This window comes from Eretmochelys imbricata, chromosome 3 (genome assembly GCF_965152235.1).
Source record: "Eretmochelys imbricata isolate rEreImb1 chromosome 3, rEreImb1.hap1, whole genome shotgun sequence".
Classification (NCBI taxonomy): Eukaryota; Metazoa; Chordata; order Testudines; family Cheloniidae; genus Eretmochelys; species Eretmochelys imbricata.
Genome location: NC_135574.1, coordinates 1,786,855 through 1,803,302, shown reverse-complemented (window position 1 = coordinate 1,803,302; position 16,448 = coordinate 1,786,855). Strand labels below are relative to the sequence as shown.

Below are 16,448 nucleotides of genomic sequence, written 5' to 3'. Positions count from 1 at the left end.
TTTCTGTCCTGCAGCTGGAGGCTGAAGCCACGCACCGTGTGATCACCATCGCCAACCGGGTGAGTGCCCCCAGGACACCCCCCCCACACACACACACAGCACCCCTGATCTGGGCACGGTCAAAGCTCTCTGCCCCCGCCCTGAGCCCTCCTCCCTCCCGGGCTGCCCAGCAGGGAGTGCCCCTGCTGGCCATGCTGCCCTCCATTCCCCCACCTCCACTCAGCCCCTCTTGGAGCTGTGGGGCCGGGCCCTCAGCAGGAAGCTTGCAATGGCCCCTCCTCCCCCATTCCCCGCACTGGTCCCACTTGTGAGTGCCCTGCCATTCCAGCCCCACGCTGTGCCATTCCAGCCCCCAGCCAGAACACCTGGGTCCCAGCTCTCGGCTGTAACAGACAGGACCCACCTCACCACCCTAACCGGCAGTGGAGCTGGTGCTGGCCCAAAGCCCAGCTGTGCTCACGATGGCATGGCTGGGGCACAGGGCCCTGGCTGCGGGGGGAGGTGGGGTGGAGCTGGACTCTTGCCCCACCTCCCTGCAACTGTAACCCACCCCCTCCCCCCAGCCCTGGTTCTTGGCCGGATCCTGAGCCAGGCCCGGGCAGGGGATGGGCACTGCCCAAGGGTGGGAGCAGGGAGCTGGGGATCAGTCCAGGGGCAGCAGTGGTAGGCGTCGGCGGGGATTTTTTGGAGACGGCAGGATCCTGTCTGTTGGGGGGAGGGGTTTCTTGTGTGTTTGGTGCCCCATCTGTCCCTGGGACCCTGCCTGCACTGGGCTGCCTGCCCCATGGACACAGCCTGTCCAACCCTGGAGCCAAGGGCCCCCTGCCCTTGCTGGGCTGCCTGCCCCCTGGAGATGGCCTGTCCATCCTTGGAGCCCTTGGTGACGTTGTCTGTGGGCACAGGGCCATGGCGGCTCCCTGAGTGGCTCCCCGGGCGGCGGCCCCGCCCAGAGGGATTGCTGTGCTCTAGTGGGGGGTGCAGGGGCAGAGGTGAGCTGGGCTCTCACCTTCCCATGGACCGGAGCCCTCTGTGTGAGCCGGGCGGGCGGGCGGGGGGCCGTGTGCCCTGGCTGGGGGCGCCTGGCAGGGCAGGCTGAGCCAGCTGGCACCGGTGCTGAGACCTGTGCTGTCATTCTCAGACTCACTGCCCCGTCTACCTGGTCAACGTGTCCAGCGTGTCTGCCGGCGACGTCGTGGCTGCCGCTAAGATGCAAGGTAAGGCTGGGCGCTGTCCCTCCGCGGCAGGGCTCTGCGCTTGGGAACTGCGACCAATGGGAGCTGCGGGGGCGGTGCCTGCAGGCAGGAGGGCAGCGTGCGGATTCTCCCTGGCCGCCCATGCACCGAGGGGCTGCAGGGACTTGGCAGTTGCTTTCTAGGAGCCGTGGTAAGTGCCACCGGGACCCCGAACGCCCTGCCCCAGCCCTGAGCCCCCTCCTGCACCGCAAACCCCTGCCTCAGCCCTGTGAAAGTGAGTGAGGTTGGGGGAGAGTGATGGAGGGAGGGGGGATGGAGTGAGCAGGAATGGGGCCTTGGAGAAGGGGCAGGGCAGGGGCAACGCCTTGGGGGAGGGGGAGGGGCAAGGCAGGCGTGTTCAGTTTTGTGTGATTAGAAAGTTGGCAACCCTACCCCCAACATGCACCCCCACCTGCTGTCCAACCCAGCCCCACCTCTCTACACTGCTCCCAACACACACCTGGCCTCACCCCTCCAAGGCCCCCAACCCAGCCCCACCTCTCCACACAGCCTCCAGCACATGCCCCCCGGTGACACCGCCGTCCCCAAGCAGCGAGGGGGGTGGCCCAAGCCCCAGCCACGTTGCTGCCCTGCAGTGATGGTACGTGGGGCAGACAGAGGCTCTGTGGCCCTGAGAGCCCTGGGGTCTAGTAGCCGCAGCATAGGCCTGGGGGTGAGGGTGCCAAGTCCTAGCCCCTACCTGGCTCTGCTGATACGTGACCCAAGCAAGTCCCTCCCTGTCCCCCTGCCTCAGTTTCCCCCATACCATCAGTGTAATGCTGTGCCCAGGCGGCAGGTGCCAGCCCATCAGATGGCTCTGCGGAACCCAGCCCAGGGTCCCTGTGCCGGGGCGGCTGGTGCCCGCCCGTCAGATGACTCTGCAGACCGTCTCCTCCTTGGGGCGGGGATCCATCTGCTGCCTCGCCACGTGGCTGGCAGGGTGGCGAGAGAAACACTCCTGCCCCTAGGCAATCCACACGCTGCCCTGGGCTGCAGTGGGCACCACCCCAGCGCCAGAGCCCGTCCCCCCGACACCCGTGTCCGCTCTCTCTTTGCAGGGAAGGTGGTGTATGCAGAGACCACCACGGCACACGCCACGCTGACGGGCCTGCACTATTATCACCAGGACTGGTCCCACGCCGCCGCCTACGTCACCGTGCCGCCCCTGCGGCTGGACACCAACACCTCCACCTACCTCATGAGCCTGCTAGCCAAGTAAGGGCTGCTGGGCACTGCTGGGCGCCCGGGGCTGCTGGGCAAGGGGCTAATCCTGCGGGTCTGGCGCTGGCTGAGTCCCGTTAGAGCCCCAGGCAGGGCACTCTCTGCCCCGCTGCTGGGCGCTAGGGAGGCCCCAGCCACGGGCACGTGGTCTGTAACGAATGAGCCAGGTGGCCCTGCCAGGTGTGGAGAGCAGCACCGCAGCCGCCGGGCCGGTAACCCCTGTTCCCCTCTCTCCTGGCAGCGACACCCTCAATGTCGTGGCTTCCGACCACCGGCCCTTCACCAGCAAGCAGAAAGCCATGGGCAAGGAGGACTTCACCAAGATCCCCCACGGCGTGAGCGGCGTGCAAGATCGCATGAGCGTCATCTGGGAGCGGGGTGTGGTACGTGGCACCCGCACCGGGCGTGGCACAGCTGTGAATGGGGCATGAGGAGTCTGGCACGCGCTGGTCGGCATCCAGGAGTTGGCCACCTCCGGTGCTGCGGGGGGCCGTGCTAGGGGTGGTGCTCTCGGGACCGCCACGCCCTGCCAGGGGAGATGGACCACTGAGACCCCAATCACTCATGGGTACGACAGCCTGGGGCCAGATCCCAGTGTCCTGTTCCCTCCCACAGCAAGAGCCCGTTCTCCCTGCGCACTAGGGGTGGAGCTTCACAGCTACACCGTTGCCCCCCCCCCCGAGGGGGCTGCAGTCCAGTGGGGTGTGACCAGGCTCTCTGGGGCTGTGGTAACATAGGGGGTGGGTGTTACGTCTGCAGCTGGGTTGTGCCCGCCCCATGAGGCAGTCCCTGGCTGGTGCTGGGTCCCCCTGCTCAGCCCTGCAGCATGAGGCTAGGGTGAGCTAGGAGTGACCTGGCTGGAGTCCTGTGATAGGGCACCCCCCAGGGGGCAATTGCAGCTTCCTCTCCCAGCTGCTGGCGTGATGGGGCAGGATGTGCACACAGGGGAGAGGGAAAGAGGGGACGCTCAGGAGCTGGGAACTCTCCCTCTGACAGCAGTGCCCACACCCCGGGCTGCGTCCCTGTCTGCCCACCCCTCCCAGAGGGACCATAACAGAGCACGCCCCACTGCACCATCTCAGCCCCCTACTGTGTTTGCAGGTCGGGGGGAAGATGGACGAGAACCGCTTTGTAGCTGTGACCAGCTCGAACGCGGCCAAGATCCTCAACTTGTACCCACGGAAGGGCCGCATCATCCCCGGGGCCGACGCAGACATCGTGGTGTGGGACCCTGAAGCCACCAGGTAGGAATGGGGCAAAGGGGGAGGGGCAGAGAGTCTTTGCCCAGGGCCGGGAGGTGCCTGATGGGCCCAGAACAGACCCTGGTCGGGGTGGCAGGGGGAGAGGGACAGCAATCCGTGTCTCAGTCCCAGTTGGTGCCCAACAGGCCCAGAACAGACCCTGGTCAGGGGCAGCGATCCGTCTCCTGGTGCCAGGAGGTGCCCGATGAGCCCGGAACAGACTCTGGTCGGGATGGCAGGGGGAGAGGGACAGTGATCCGTGTCCCGCTCCCGGTCGGTGCCGAACAGACCCTGGCCGGGGGGGCAGCAATCCGTGTCCCGCTCCCGGTCGGTGCCGAACAGACCCTGGCCGGGGGGGCAGCAATCCGTGTCCCGCTCCCGGTCGGTGCCGAACAGACCCTGGCCGGGGGGGCAGCGATCCGTGTCCCGCTCCCGGTCGGTGCCGAACAGACCCTGGCCGGGGGGGCAGCGATCCGTGTCCCGCTCCCGGTCGGTGCCGAACAGACCCTGGCCGGGGGGGCAGCGATCCGTGTCCCGCTCCCGGTCGGTGCCGAACAGACCCTGGCCGGGGGGGCAGCGATCCGTGTCCCGCTCCCGGTCGGTGCCGAACAGACCCTGGCCGGGGGGGCAGCGATCCGTGTCCCGCTCCCGGTCGGTGCTGCTCATTGCTCTGGGGACTCCGGGCTGCGCTGTGCTTGGGCAGAGGAGCTGCTGGCTCGTAGCACAGGGCTGCCCCAGTGCCGTGAGCCTCCTCTCTGGGCCCGGCTGTAACCAGCTGCTCCGGCTGTGCCACCCGCAGGACCATCTCTGCCAGCACCCAGGTGCAGGGGGGAGACATCAACCTGTACGAGACCATGCGCTGCCACGGGGTGCCGCTGGTCACCATCAGCCGCGGGCGCGTGGTCTACGAGAACGGCGTCTTCATGTGCGCTGAAGGCACTGGCAAGTTCTGCCCACTCCGCTCCTTCCCCGACTCCGTCTACAAGAAGCTCGTCCAGCGGGAGAAGGTAGGAGGGTGGGATGGGGCATCCTGTGCTCTGCGGTGCTGTGCATGGCTTCAGGGTCATCTGCGCGCCTGGCTGCCCCTGCATGTCCCCACATGGCTGGAGCAGGGCCAGGATCACGGTGCAGGGCAAGGTGGCACGGTGCCCAAGCCCGGGATCCCGCCGCTGGGCCACCTCCCTGCCAGCAAGATGGGCCGGTCGGTTTGTGTAGGAAGCTGTTGGCCATTCCCACTCTTCTTGACTGCTGGGGGCTGCGTGTTGCAGCATGGGCGGGCATTGTGCAGGGGCCCCGCTGGCAGGAAACAACCCACGCTGAGCAGCGCAGCCTGGGGTGGGTTTCCTCTGCCCGTAGGATCAGCGACAGCTGTGGGGCCCAGCCTCAAGGAGGAGACAATCCAGGAGTGGACAGGTTCCCCTGAGCCAACAGATGATTGAGCAGCTGGCAGGCCTCAGGGCACTGCAGAGACGGGCAGTGCCCAGGGCCCAGGACGGAGAGACCCTTGGGGGCCTGACCTGCCAACACTTCTCACAAGCCACTCGTGGGACCGGGCAGATGGGCAGAGGTTCCAGCTGGGGCACTGTGAGGGGAGAGCATCACGCCCTCATCCTCTGTGCCTCCTCCCTGCTGGGCAAGCAGATTGGAGCCAGCGTGGGCAAGTGGAGAATCATGGGCTAGACCAGCGAGAACTGTGGGCATTGGACCCCAACTCCCGCCCTTGCCCCCCGGTCGCGGGGTATCCCACAAGGCAAAGAGCCTGCAGGTGGGTGGAGGGCAGAGGGTCCTACCCACGGTGCGCTGAGCAGTCACCGTGATGGCATGCGGCAGTGCAGTCACAAGCGTGTGACACGCACTGGGGCAGCCGGCTGGTGTGATCCCCCACCGGCAACGCTGCATCTCTCGCACTGGACTGGCACAGGTGGGGTGCAGAGCCAAACTCCTGTGGTTGACAGCACCCTTTGCCTGGCGAGCCCGAGCGCCAGGCCAGGCCATCTCCCGCTGTGTAACACCTTGGCAGAGAGCTGACCCAGCAGGGTGGGGAATAGGAAGGAGCCTGGCTGCTGGGCCCCTCCCACACTCTACTCACTGGCGGTGGCAAAAGGGGCTGCATTCCCAGTACAGGAGAGCACTCCCGTCCTCTGCAGCCCGCTGAGGTCAGCAGCGAAATGCCAGCTACGTTGGCATCAGTGTCATTAGGGTTCAGAGTCAACACCCAGCCGCACCGCTGAGGAGTGGTTGTCTGACTCCACGGCCCGCGTTGCTGGGCTTTGCAGCTACTCTGCAGCCACCAGAGTAGTGGGAGCGGTTGGGGCTGGAGAATGTGATGCAGCCGGCACTGAGGTGCTCCCGCCCTGCTGCCGTGAGCTGGCTCCGTGTGGTGCCCGCAAAGGAGGCCAGTGCGGGGCAAGACAGGCAGATAGGCAGGCTTTGTCTGGCTGGCGGGATGCTGGGCCATGGCCCTGGGGTGGTTGGGGAAGTCACACAGCCACCTGGGCTAGTGTCTCTGCCCACACAGGCAGGTGGGCAGCTGAATGCCACTCTGTATGGGGGGGAGCTGGGACCGGTGAGGGGGAAGAGGAGGTGGGAGCAGAAGGGGGCAGGCTGGGGATTTGGGGGGAGGGTTGTTGCCCAAAGGGGTCGAGGGTTTGAGGGGAGAAGCATTGGCTGAGGGAATGGGGTGGAGGGGAGGGGCATTGGCTGAGGGAAGCGGGGTCGAGGGGTTGAGGGGAGGGCAGGAGAGGGTGTTGAATGGAGGCTGGGCCGGAGGAGCATGTGGCTCACAGCATGGTAATCAGGGGCAGCAATGAGGGAGGACTGGGGCCAAGCAAGGAACCAGCCCCGAGCTCCGGGACGGAGGCAGGGGAGGTGCTGGGGGCGTGCTGCCTGGGAGTCTCGGTTCCCTCCTGGGTAGTGGGGCACTGTCCTCAAGCCTCTCTGGACAAGGGAAACTCGGACCCGTCATGCACCCGGGGTGGGGCTGTCTCCCCATCCTGAGTCGGGGGATCGCACTGTCGGCCTGTCACATGTCTGGAATCCCCCAGGTCTCTTTGAGGCGGGGGGCTGGGCGTGGTTCTCGGGGCTGAGTGCTGGCCCATGGGTGGGTCTGTGGTGAGGGACAGGGCTGCTCCGCAGGGGTCCACATGAAGTCTGGCTGGGACCTGGGCTCTGTGTTTGAGGTCCAGGAGCTCACAACTCTGGGGAGCCCTCAGCCCCTTACCCCTGCGTGACAGACTCTGATATTCTTCTAGTGATGCTGGCATGCTGGATCCTGCCGGGTCAGCCGGCTCTGACTCTGACTGGGGAGGGATAGGTGTCACGGAGTGTGGGGGAGTCCGGGCCCTGCCCCCCTCTTCCTGGGATTCATCGTGACTCTCAGCCAGCCAGTAAAACGGAAGGTTTATTGGCCAACAGGAACACAGTCCAAAACAGAGCTTGTGGGTACAACCAGGGCTCCTCAGTCAAGTCCTTCTGGGGGGCAGGGAGCTTAGACCCCAGCCTTGGGGTTCCCTGCGTTCTACCACCCAGCCCAAAACTGAAACCAAACCCCCCCAGCAGGCTCCCTCCTGCAGCCTTTGTCCAGTTTCCCGGGCAGAGGTGTTACCTTCCCCCTCCCCCTCCTGGCTCAGGTTACAGGCTCTCAGGTCTCCCATCCACAGTGAAACTCCCCATCCACAATCCCAGGTCAACACTCCCCCTCCCTGCTGTGTCACATCATCACATCTCTCGCTGCTTCGAGACTGAACTGAGCGGGGTCACTGTGACCAGTGACCTGGGGAAGTTCGGGGCCCCCTCTCCAGGACAGCGCATCCACTATCAGGTTGGCATTTCCCTTCACATGGACCACGTCCATGTCGTAATCCTGCAGGAGCAGGCTCCATTTCAGGAGCTTGGCGTTGGCTCCTTTCATCTGGTGCAGCCAGGTCAGGGGAGAGTGGTCGGTGTAGACGGTGAAGTGTCGCCCGAAGAGATAGGGCTCTAGTTTCTTAAGGGCCCACACCATGGCCAGGCACTCCTTCTCGATGGCCTCGTAGTTCTGCTCCTGGGGTAGCAACTTCTTGCTCAGGTACACAATGGGGTGTCTCTCCCCCTTTTCATTCTCCTGCATTAACACCACCCCCAGTCCTGTGTCTGAGGCGTCGGTGAACACCACAAAGGACTTGTCAAAGTATGGGTTTGCCAGAACTGGGCCACGGACTAGAGCCTCGAGGCTTCAGCGCCCGGAAAGCCGCCTGGCAGCTCAGTCCAGACCACCTTGTCTGGCTTCCCCCTCTTGCATAGCTCAGTGATGGGGGCGGCTATGGCGCTAAAGCGGGGCACAAACCTTGGATAGTATCCTGCCAACCCAATACAGGCTTCGACCTGCTTTTTGGTTTGAGGCGCGGGCCAGTCTCTGATCACCTCCACCTTAGCTGGTTCCGGCTTTAGGCGGCTGCTCCCCACCCGATTGCCCAGGTAAGATACTTCAGCCATCCCCACCTTGCACTTCTCCGCTTTTACAGTCAGCCCAGCCCCCTGGAGTTGGTCCAGGACTTGTCTAACCTGGGACACGTGGTCCTCCCAGGTCTGGCTAAAGACACAGATGTCATCAATATACGCCACGGCAAAACTCTCCATCCCCCTCAGGAGCTGGTCCACCAGGCGCTGGAAGGTGGCCGGTGCTCCCTTGAGGCCGAAAGGCAGGGTCAGGAACTCATAGCGCCCCAGAGGGGTGATAAAGGCCGATTTCAGCCGGGCATCTGCATCCAGCAGCACTTGCCAGTACCCCTTTGTAAGGTCCATGGTGGTAAGGTATCAAGCTTTTCCCAGCTTGTCTAGGAGCTCATCGGGCCTGGGCATGGGGTAGGCATCAGATACAGTGATGGCATTGAGCTTCCGATAGTCCACACAGAACCGGATTGACCCGTCCTTTTTGAGGACCAGCACCACCGGCAAGGCCCAAGGGCTGGCAGATGGCTGGATCACCCCCACGGCCAGCATGTCTCTGACCTCTTTTTCCAGGTCCTGAACAGTTTTCCTTGTGACTCAGAACGGGGAGCATCTTATCGGCGGGTGTGATCCTGTCTGCACCCGGTGGACAGTCAGATTAGTGCGTCCAGGCCGGTTGGAAAACAGCTGTCGGTACAGATGCAGCACCCCCCTGACCTCAGCTTGCTGGGCAGGGGTTAGCTGATCCGAGAGGGGAATTGCTTCCACGGGGGAGCCAGCTCTGGTCTCAGGGAATATATTTACCAAAGGGTCGTCTCCCTGCTCCTCCCAATGTCCACACACGGCCAACACCACATTCCCCCTGGCATAATATGGCTTCATCATATTCACATGGTACACCCGGTGGTGGTGCGCCCGGTTCAACAGCTCCACCACATAGTTTACCTCATTGAGCTGCTTGACGACCTTGAAAGGGCCCTCCCAGGCGGCCTGTAGTTTGTTCTTTCTCACGGGGATGAGAACTATCACCGGATCCCCAGTGGCGTAGGCGCGGGCCCACGCCGTGCGGTCATACCAGACCACCTGCTTCTTCTGGGCTCTGGCCAGATTCTCCCTGGCCAGGCCCATGAGTTCAGCCAGTCTCTCTTGGAAGATCAGGACATACTCCACCACTGACTCTCCATCGGGAGTGGCCTTCCCCTCCCATTCGTCTCTTATCTGGTCCAGGGGCCCCCTTACCCTCCTTCCATATAGCAGTTCGAAAGGCAAAAATCCGGTAGACTCCTGGGGTACCTCCCTGTACGCGAACAACAGGTAAGGTAAGTACTTGTCCCAGTCCTGCGGGTGCTGGTTCATAAAGGTTTTCAGCATCATCTTTAGCGTCCCATTGAACCTCTCCACCAGCCCATTGGACTGGGGGTGATAAGCTGAGGCCCAGTTGTGCCAGACCCCACATTTCTCCCACAAGCACCGGAGCAGGGCCGACATGAAGTTGGAGCCTTGGTCTCTCAAGACTTCCTTGGGGAACCCCACCCGGCTGAAAATGGTCAGGAGCGCATCTGCCACAGTGTCGGCTTCAATGGAAGCTAAGGGCACTGCCTCGGGGTAGCGGGTGGCGAAACCTACCACCACCAGAATGTATTTCTTCCCCGACCGGGTCGTCTTGCTGAGAGGCCCCACGATGTCCATGGCCACCTTCTGGAAAGGCTCCTCTATGATGGGCAAAGGTCTCACAGCTGCTTCCCCCTTGTCCCGGGCCTTCCCCACCCTCTAACAGGGGTCACAGGATCGGCAATACTGCCGGACCGTGGTAAAGACCCCAGGCCAGTAAAAGTTCTGTAGCAACCTCTGCCGGGTGCGCCGGATTCCCTGGTGTCCTGAGCGGGGGATGTCATGGGCCAGGTACAATAGCTTGTGGCGATACTTTTGGGGGACCACCAGCTGCCTCCTGATCCCCCATGACTCCATTTCCCCTGTGGGAGCCCATTCTCGGTACAGGAACCCCTTCTCCTACAGGAACCTGTCCTGGCAATCTGTCCCCATGGTCTGTGCCGCACTGAGGTTGGCCAGGTCCCTGAGCTTCCACAAGGAGGATCTTTCCTCAACTCGGCCTGGAACTCAGTGGCTCAGGAAGGGGTGGGGGCTTGCTCTCTCTTGCTGGCTGGGTCTGAAGCCACAGCCTCTCTGAGCCTTGTTCCTGGGCACTCCCTCCCCACCAGGGTAGGGTCCTGCGCCTCCAGTGTGGTACCCTCCCCGAGATTGGGGCGCAGTGCCCCTCGCCAGCTCTGGCTACGGGTCACAACCAGGGCGTTCTGGGGGTTGCTTGGCCAGTCCTCTAGGTCCCCCTCCATCAACACCTTCGTGGGCAAATGGTGGTGTACCCCCACATCCTTGGGGCCCTCCTTGGCCCCCCATTTTAGGTACATCCTTGCCACGGGCACCTTGAATGGGGTCCCGCCCACCCTCATCAGGGTCAGGTAGGTGTTGGGCACCACCCGATCTGGGGCCACCACCTCAGGCCGGGCCAGTGTCACCGCCGCACCCGTATCCCAGTATCCATTGACCTTCCTCCCATCCACCTCCAGGGGAACAAGGCACTCTCTCCGGAGGGACAGCCCCGCGCCCACCCTGTAAACTGAGAACCCTGAGCCCAGAGCATCCAGCCCTCCAGAGAAGCTGGCCTGGGGTATTCTTCCCTCCTGAGCAGGTGGTAAGCTGGCAGCCCCCCTTGCCTGGGCCATCTGCCCCTCGTCCAGCTGGGTCCCTACCCAGTTAACCCTGGATAGGTTGGGTCTGCTCAGTCTGTCCCTGAGCCTGGGGCACTGGGTCCGTATGTGGCCTCTCTGGCCACAGTGATAGTAGCCCTTGTCACGTTGGTGCCCTCAAGCGGGTCAGATGGTCCTGACACCAGGCGTTCCCCTTGGGAGGGGGTTCTCCATATTTCCCTGCTGGGACGTCCCATGGTGACTCTCTCTCTGCATTGTGAAGGGCCTGTTCTTTTGGGACTCCTCCTTGCTATCTCCTGACCAACTGTTCACAAACTCGTTGGCCAGCTGCCCTGCGTGCTGTGGGTCTCTAGTTTTTTGTCCACCAACCATAGCCTCAGGTCAGAAGGGCACTATTCATACAGTTGCTCCAGTACGATTAGGTCAAGCAGGTCCTCTTTAGCTTGGGCCCCAGCTGTCCACTTGCGGGCATATCCCTGGATTCGGTTGACCAGTTGTAGGTAGGTGACCTCAGACATTTTACGCTGACCCCGGAACCTTTTCCGGTACATCTCGGGGGTCAGCCCAAACTCATGGAGCAGGGCCTTTTTGAACAGTTCGTAGTCCCCTGCCTCCGCCCCTGTCATTCGGCTGTACACCTCCACGGCTTTGGGGTCCAGTAAGGGGGTGAGAAACTGGAGCCTGTCTGCAGGGTCAACCCTGTGCATCTCGCAGGCATTCTCAAAGGCTGTCAGGAAGCTATCTATGTCCTCCTCCCCACCTTACGCAGGGCCAGGAAGCACTTATCAAAGCTCCTTGCAGTCTCGGGTCCCCCCCTCACTCACCGCAGCCAGGGCCCCACTGCTCCTCAACCTGGCCAGCTCCAGCTCATGTTGTCTCTGTTTCTCCTTCAGCTCATGCTGACGTTGCTTCTCCTCATGCTGACGCTGCTTTTCATGATCCTCCAGCTCCCTCATTTTCATCTCCCTCTCCCATTCCAGCTGCCTCCGCTCCAGGGATGGGGAGTTCTGCTGGGAGGATCCCCTGCTGGCTGCCGGGGTCAGGGTGCCCTCGGTATTCGCTGGGCTTCCCCCAACCCCTCCCCTAAGCATAGGTAGGAAGGGTCTCGGGATGTCCTCGGCCACAGTCTGACCCCTCCCAGCCCGGTCAGGCCCCGGGGCCCACGCTGCGTCCACCGGGCGGCTTCCCTCAGGGACAGGGATCAGGTCATCCAGGCGATCCTTCTCCAACTGGGCAATCAGCTGTTCCTTGGTGGACCTCCCAATGCGCAGCGCCCTCTGCCTGCACAGCTCCACCAGGTTGCTCTTAAGGCGTTTAGCGTACATCTCCCTGCTGGCCACTCGCAGGCCGGGCAGCTTTCTACCGTTCCCAGGAAAAGCCCTTAGTGTGCCAGTCCTTCTTGAGGTCACCACCTCTTTGCCAGGGTCGAGCTGCAGACTCCTCCACCCTGGGACCGCTCGCTGCAATCCCCCGGGGTACCCTGCTACTGCAAAAGTCCTTCTCTCTGGTCACACACTCCCAGGGGTTAACCGCCCCCTGAGACTGTCTCTCTCTGAATCTTCAGCACGCCTGGTCCCCGTCAATCCCCCTTCGTTTTACTGTTCCCCAGTCACTCACTGCAGGAAGCACCGTTCACGGGGTACAGTACATCCCACTGCTACCACCAGTTGTCACGGAGTGTGGGGGAGTCCAGGCCCTGCACTCCTCTTCCTGGGATTCACCGTGACTCTCAGCCAGCCAGTAAAACAGAAGGTTTATTGGACAGTAGGAACACAGTCTAAAACAGAGGTTGTGGGTATAACCAGGGCCCCTCAGTCAAGTACTTCTTGGGGGCAGGGAGCTTAGACCCCAGCCTTGGGGTTCCCTGCGTTCCTCCACCCAGCCCAAAACTGAAACCAAAACCCCTCCAGCGAATGCATCCGATGAAGTGAGCTGTAGCTCATGAAAGCTTATGCTCAAATAAATTTGTTAGTCTCTAAGGTGCCACAAGTACTCCTTTTCTTTTTGCGGATACAGACTAACATGGCTGCTACTCTGAAACCAGGCAGAGGTGTTACCTTCCCCCTCCCCCTCCTGGCTCAGGTGACAGGCTCTCAGGTCTCCCATCCCCAGTGAAACTCCCCAGCCACATTCCCAGGTCAACACTCCCCCCTCCCTGCTGCATCACAACGGGAAAGGGGAAGGCTCCTTCTTCCCATCAAAGTATCTGAGCCCAGGGCCCCTCGCTTGGCTAGGAAAGCCCCAGGCTCCTGGAGCTGTTTTCCCACCAGTGGCCAGGGGTTCATTTCACCCAAAACAATCCCAGTCACCAGCCCCGGCCTGAGTTCAGACATTCAGATATTCCCAGGCCAGCAGGGATCAGATCAGCTAGTCTGAGACCTGCCCTAAATAATTCCCAGAACAGACCTGTTAGAAAAACAGCCAGTCTCAGCTTACACGTGAGTGATGGAGAATCCACCACATCTCTTGGGAAATTAATTGTTCCAGTGGTTAATTACTCTTAGCATTAAAAATTAACTCCTGGTTACTCCTGAGGGAATTCTGCGCATGTGCAGAATTCATCTGCCCCGCAAATTTCTTTGCTTCCCCGCAGAAAAATGACTTTCTGACAGGGAAGCAAAGGGAAGCCACCAGAGTGGTCATGTGACCCTCCCCAACAGTATGTTTTGGGGGCCCAGCCGGCAGAGAGGTAAATCACTGTGGGGCAGGAGGCGAGACTGGGGAACACCCAGCTGGTGGCTCCTACTCTGTGCTGGGCTCAGCTGCTAGTCCTGGCTGGGCTGGGGAGGACGGGACTTTCTCTTCCCCTGTACGGCATCCCCCAGATTTCTCCCGAGGCTGCAGGAAGCTCTGCAAACTCCCCCACCACCCTTCCTGCACCCATCGCTCCTCAGCTGTAGGGGGAGGGATCACTGTACGGGGAGCTGCTTCCCCCATCCACCCAACCCCCATGCATCCAGACCACCTCATATTCAGACCCTCCTGCTGAGTCTCCCCCCCACCACCACCACACCCAGAGCCCGCCCCAGCCGAGCCCCACTCCCCCTGCACCTGGAACGGTCACCTGCACCTGGATCCCCACCCCACTGAGCCTCACTCCCGCAGCATCTGGACCCCCCCCACAGAACCCCTCCACATCCAGACCCCCCGCTGAGCTTTATCCCTGCCACACCCTGACCCCCGCTGAGCTCCAACTACCTTCACCTGGACCCCCCTGCAGAGTCCCATTACCTTTGCACTCAGAACCCCCCACAACAAGCCCCTGTGCATCCGGATCCTCCACTGAGTTGCCTGCACACAGAACCCTCTCAAGCCACACCTGGATCCCCCCACACGAAGCCCCTCCTCACTTGGATCATAGAATCATAGAATATCAGGGTTGGAAGGGACCTCAGGAGGTCATCTAGTCCAACCCCCTGCTCAAAGCAGGACCGATCCTCAATTAAATCATCCCAGCCAGGGCTTTGTCAAGCCTGACCTTAAAAACTTCTAAGGAAGGAGATTCCACCACCTCCCTAGGTAACGCATTCCAGTGTTTCACCACCCTCCTAGTGAAAAAGTTTTTCCTAATATCCAACCTAAATCTTCCCCACTGCAACTTGAGACCATTACTCCTTGTTCTGTCATCTGCTACCACTGAGAACAGTCTAGATCCATCCTCTTTGGAACCCCCTTTCAGGTAGTTGAAAGCAGCTATCAAATCCCCCCTCATTCTTCTCTTCCGTAGACTAAACAATCCCAGTTCCTTCAGGCTCTCCTCATAAGTCATGTGTTCCAGTCCCCTAATCATTTTTGTTGCCCTCCACTGGACGTTTTCCAATTTTTCCACATCCTTCTTGTAGTGTGGGGCCCAAAACTGGACACAGTACTCCAGATGAGGCCTCACCAGTGTCGAATAGAGGGGAACGATCATGTCCCTCGACCTGCTGGCAATGCCCCTACTTATACATCCCAAAATGCCATTGGCCTTCTTGGATCCTGCCTCACTGAGCCTGCCTGCCCACACCTGGTGCATCTGGCACAGAGGGGCAGAGCCCTGGGGTGTTTCTGGGGCAGGCCTGGTCCTTGCACTTTGCCAGGGTTGGGTGAAGCCTCACCACTGAGTCCATGTCCCACGAGGGAGCTGCACAGTGATCTCCCACCTCTGTGCGGCCAGTGACCTGTGCTCCCCAATGCCGTGCTGGAGCCAACACATTTATTTGACAAATAAAATTTGCAGAATTTTGCAGAATTTAAACATTGTGCACAGAATTTTTAATGTTTTGGCGCAGAATGCCTTCAGGAGTAACACCTTATTTCCCTTTTGAATGTGTCTAGCTTCAACTTCCAGCCCTTGGCTCGTGTTAGCCAGACTGAAGTACCTGTTACCAAATATTTGTTCCCCACATAGGTACTTACAGCTTGGTATCTAGTCACTCTTTAACCTCTTCTTTGTTCAGCTAAAAAATTGAGCTCCTTTGAGTCTATCACTATCAGGCAGGTTTTCTAACCCTTGAATCATTCTCCTGTCTCTTCTATGACCCCCTCCAATTCATCCACATCCTCCTGGAATTGTGGCCACTAGGACCCAGGCTTCCAGCAGTGTCACACTTCCAAACATAGAGTAAAATAACCTCTCCACTTCTCCTCAAGAGCTCTGTTTATGTATTAGCCTTTTTGCCCACAGCGTCACACAGTGGGGTCAAGTTCAGCTGATTGTCTATGCCACCCCTCAAAATCTTCTTCAGAGTCAGTGCTTTCCAGGGTAAAGCCCCCCAGCCTGTAAGTCTTGCCTGCATTCTTTGTTCCTACATGTAACCGTATTAAAACACATTGTTTGCTTGCCCCCAGTTTACCAAGCGATCCGCAGCAGTGTGAATCAGTAACCTGTCGTCTTCTTTATTTACCACTCCCCCAATTTTTGTGTTGTCTGCAAGCTTTATCAGTGATGGTTTTCTTCCAGGTCATCAATAAAAATGTTAAATAATATAGGGCCGAGAGCCAATCCCTGCAGGACCCCACTGGAAACACCCCGTTCGATGATGACTCCCCATTTACAATTACGTGTTGAGATCTCTCAGTTAGCCAGCTTTGAATCCATTTACTGTGGGCCATGCTTATTTTATAACATTCTTGTTTTTTAATCACAATGTCATGCAGTACCATGCCAAACGCCTTAGAGAAATCTGAGTATATTACATCAGCACTGTTACCTTGATAAACCAGACTTGAAATCTCATCAAAAATATATCAAGTTAGTTTGACAGGATCCGTTTCCCATAAACCCATGTGGGACAAAGTGGGAATTTTCTGTAGTATTTTTTTAAAGTCCTGTGTGTGCCTCAGTTTCTCCTATATTTTGCATGGATACCAGGCAGGAGGGAGGGCGAAAGGACAAAGTTTGCTCTCCGGGCAAGCTGAGAGCGAGAGGTGGATGTATGTTGCTGTGACCAGGGTCCCAGGGAGCCACACTGCACTTACGCAATTGGGGTGAACTGCAAAGAATCCCCAAAGATGGTGGAGATTCCAATAATTAGATTTATCAAGCCTGCACAAAACAGCTTCTATAGTACCTCACTAATGAGCTGCTGGTTCCCTGTGGACCCATCATGGTACAGGCA

General features: G+C 60.1%; 1 protein-coding gene across 1 annotated transcript in view; it reads left to right on the top strand.

Annotated features, from left to right (window-relative positions):
- Nucleotides 1-16,448, top strand: part of DPYSL5 (dihydropyrimidinase like 5) — a 100,708-nt gene that overhangs the window by 59,293 nt on the left and 24,967 nt on the right. The window contains exons 6-11 of the mRNA XM_077811479.1: nucleotides 15-59; nucleotides 1,139-1,214; nucleotides 2,291-2,447; nucleotides 2,695-2,836; nucleotides 3,555-3,697; nucleotides 4,494-4,701. Coding sequence (XP_077667605.1) covers nucleotides 15-59; nucleotides 1,139-1,214; nucleotides 2,291-2,447; nucleotides 2,695-2,836; nucleotides 3,555-3,697; nucleotides 4,494-4,701 — 771 coding nt within the window. The remainder of the gene's footprint in view (nucleotides 1-14; nucleotides 60-1,138; nucleotides 1,215-2,290; nucleotides 2,448-2,694; nucleotides 2,837-3,554; nucleotides 3,698-4,493; nucleotides 4,702-16,448) is intronic.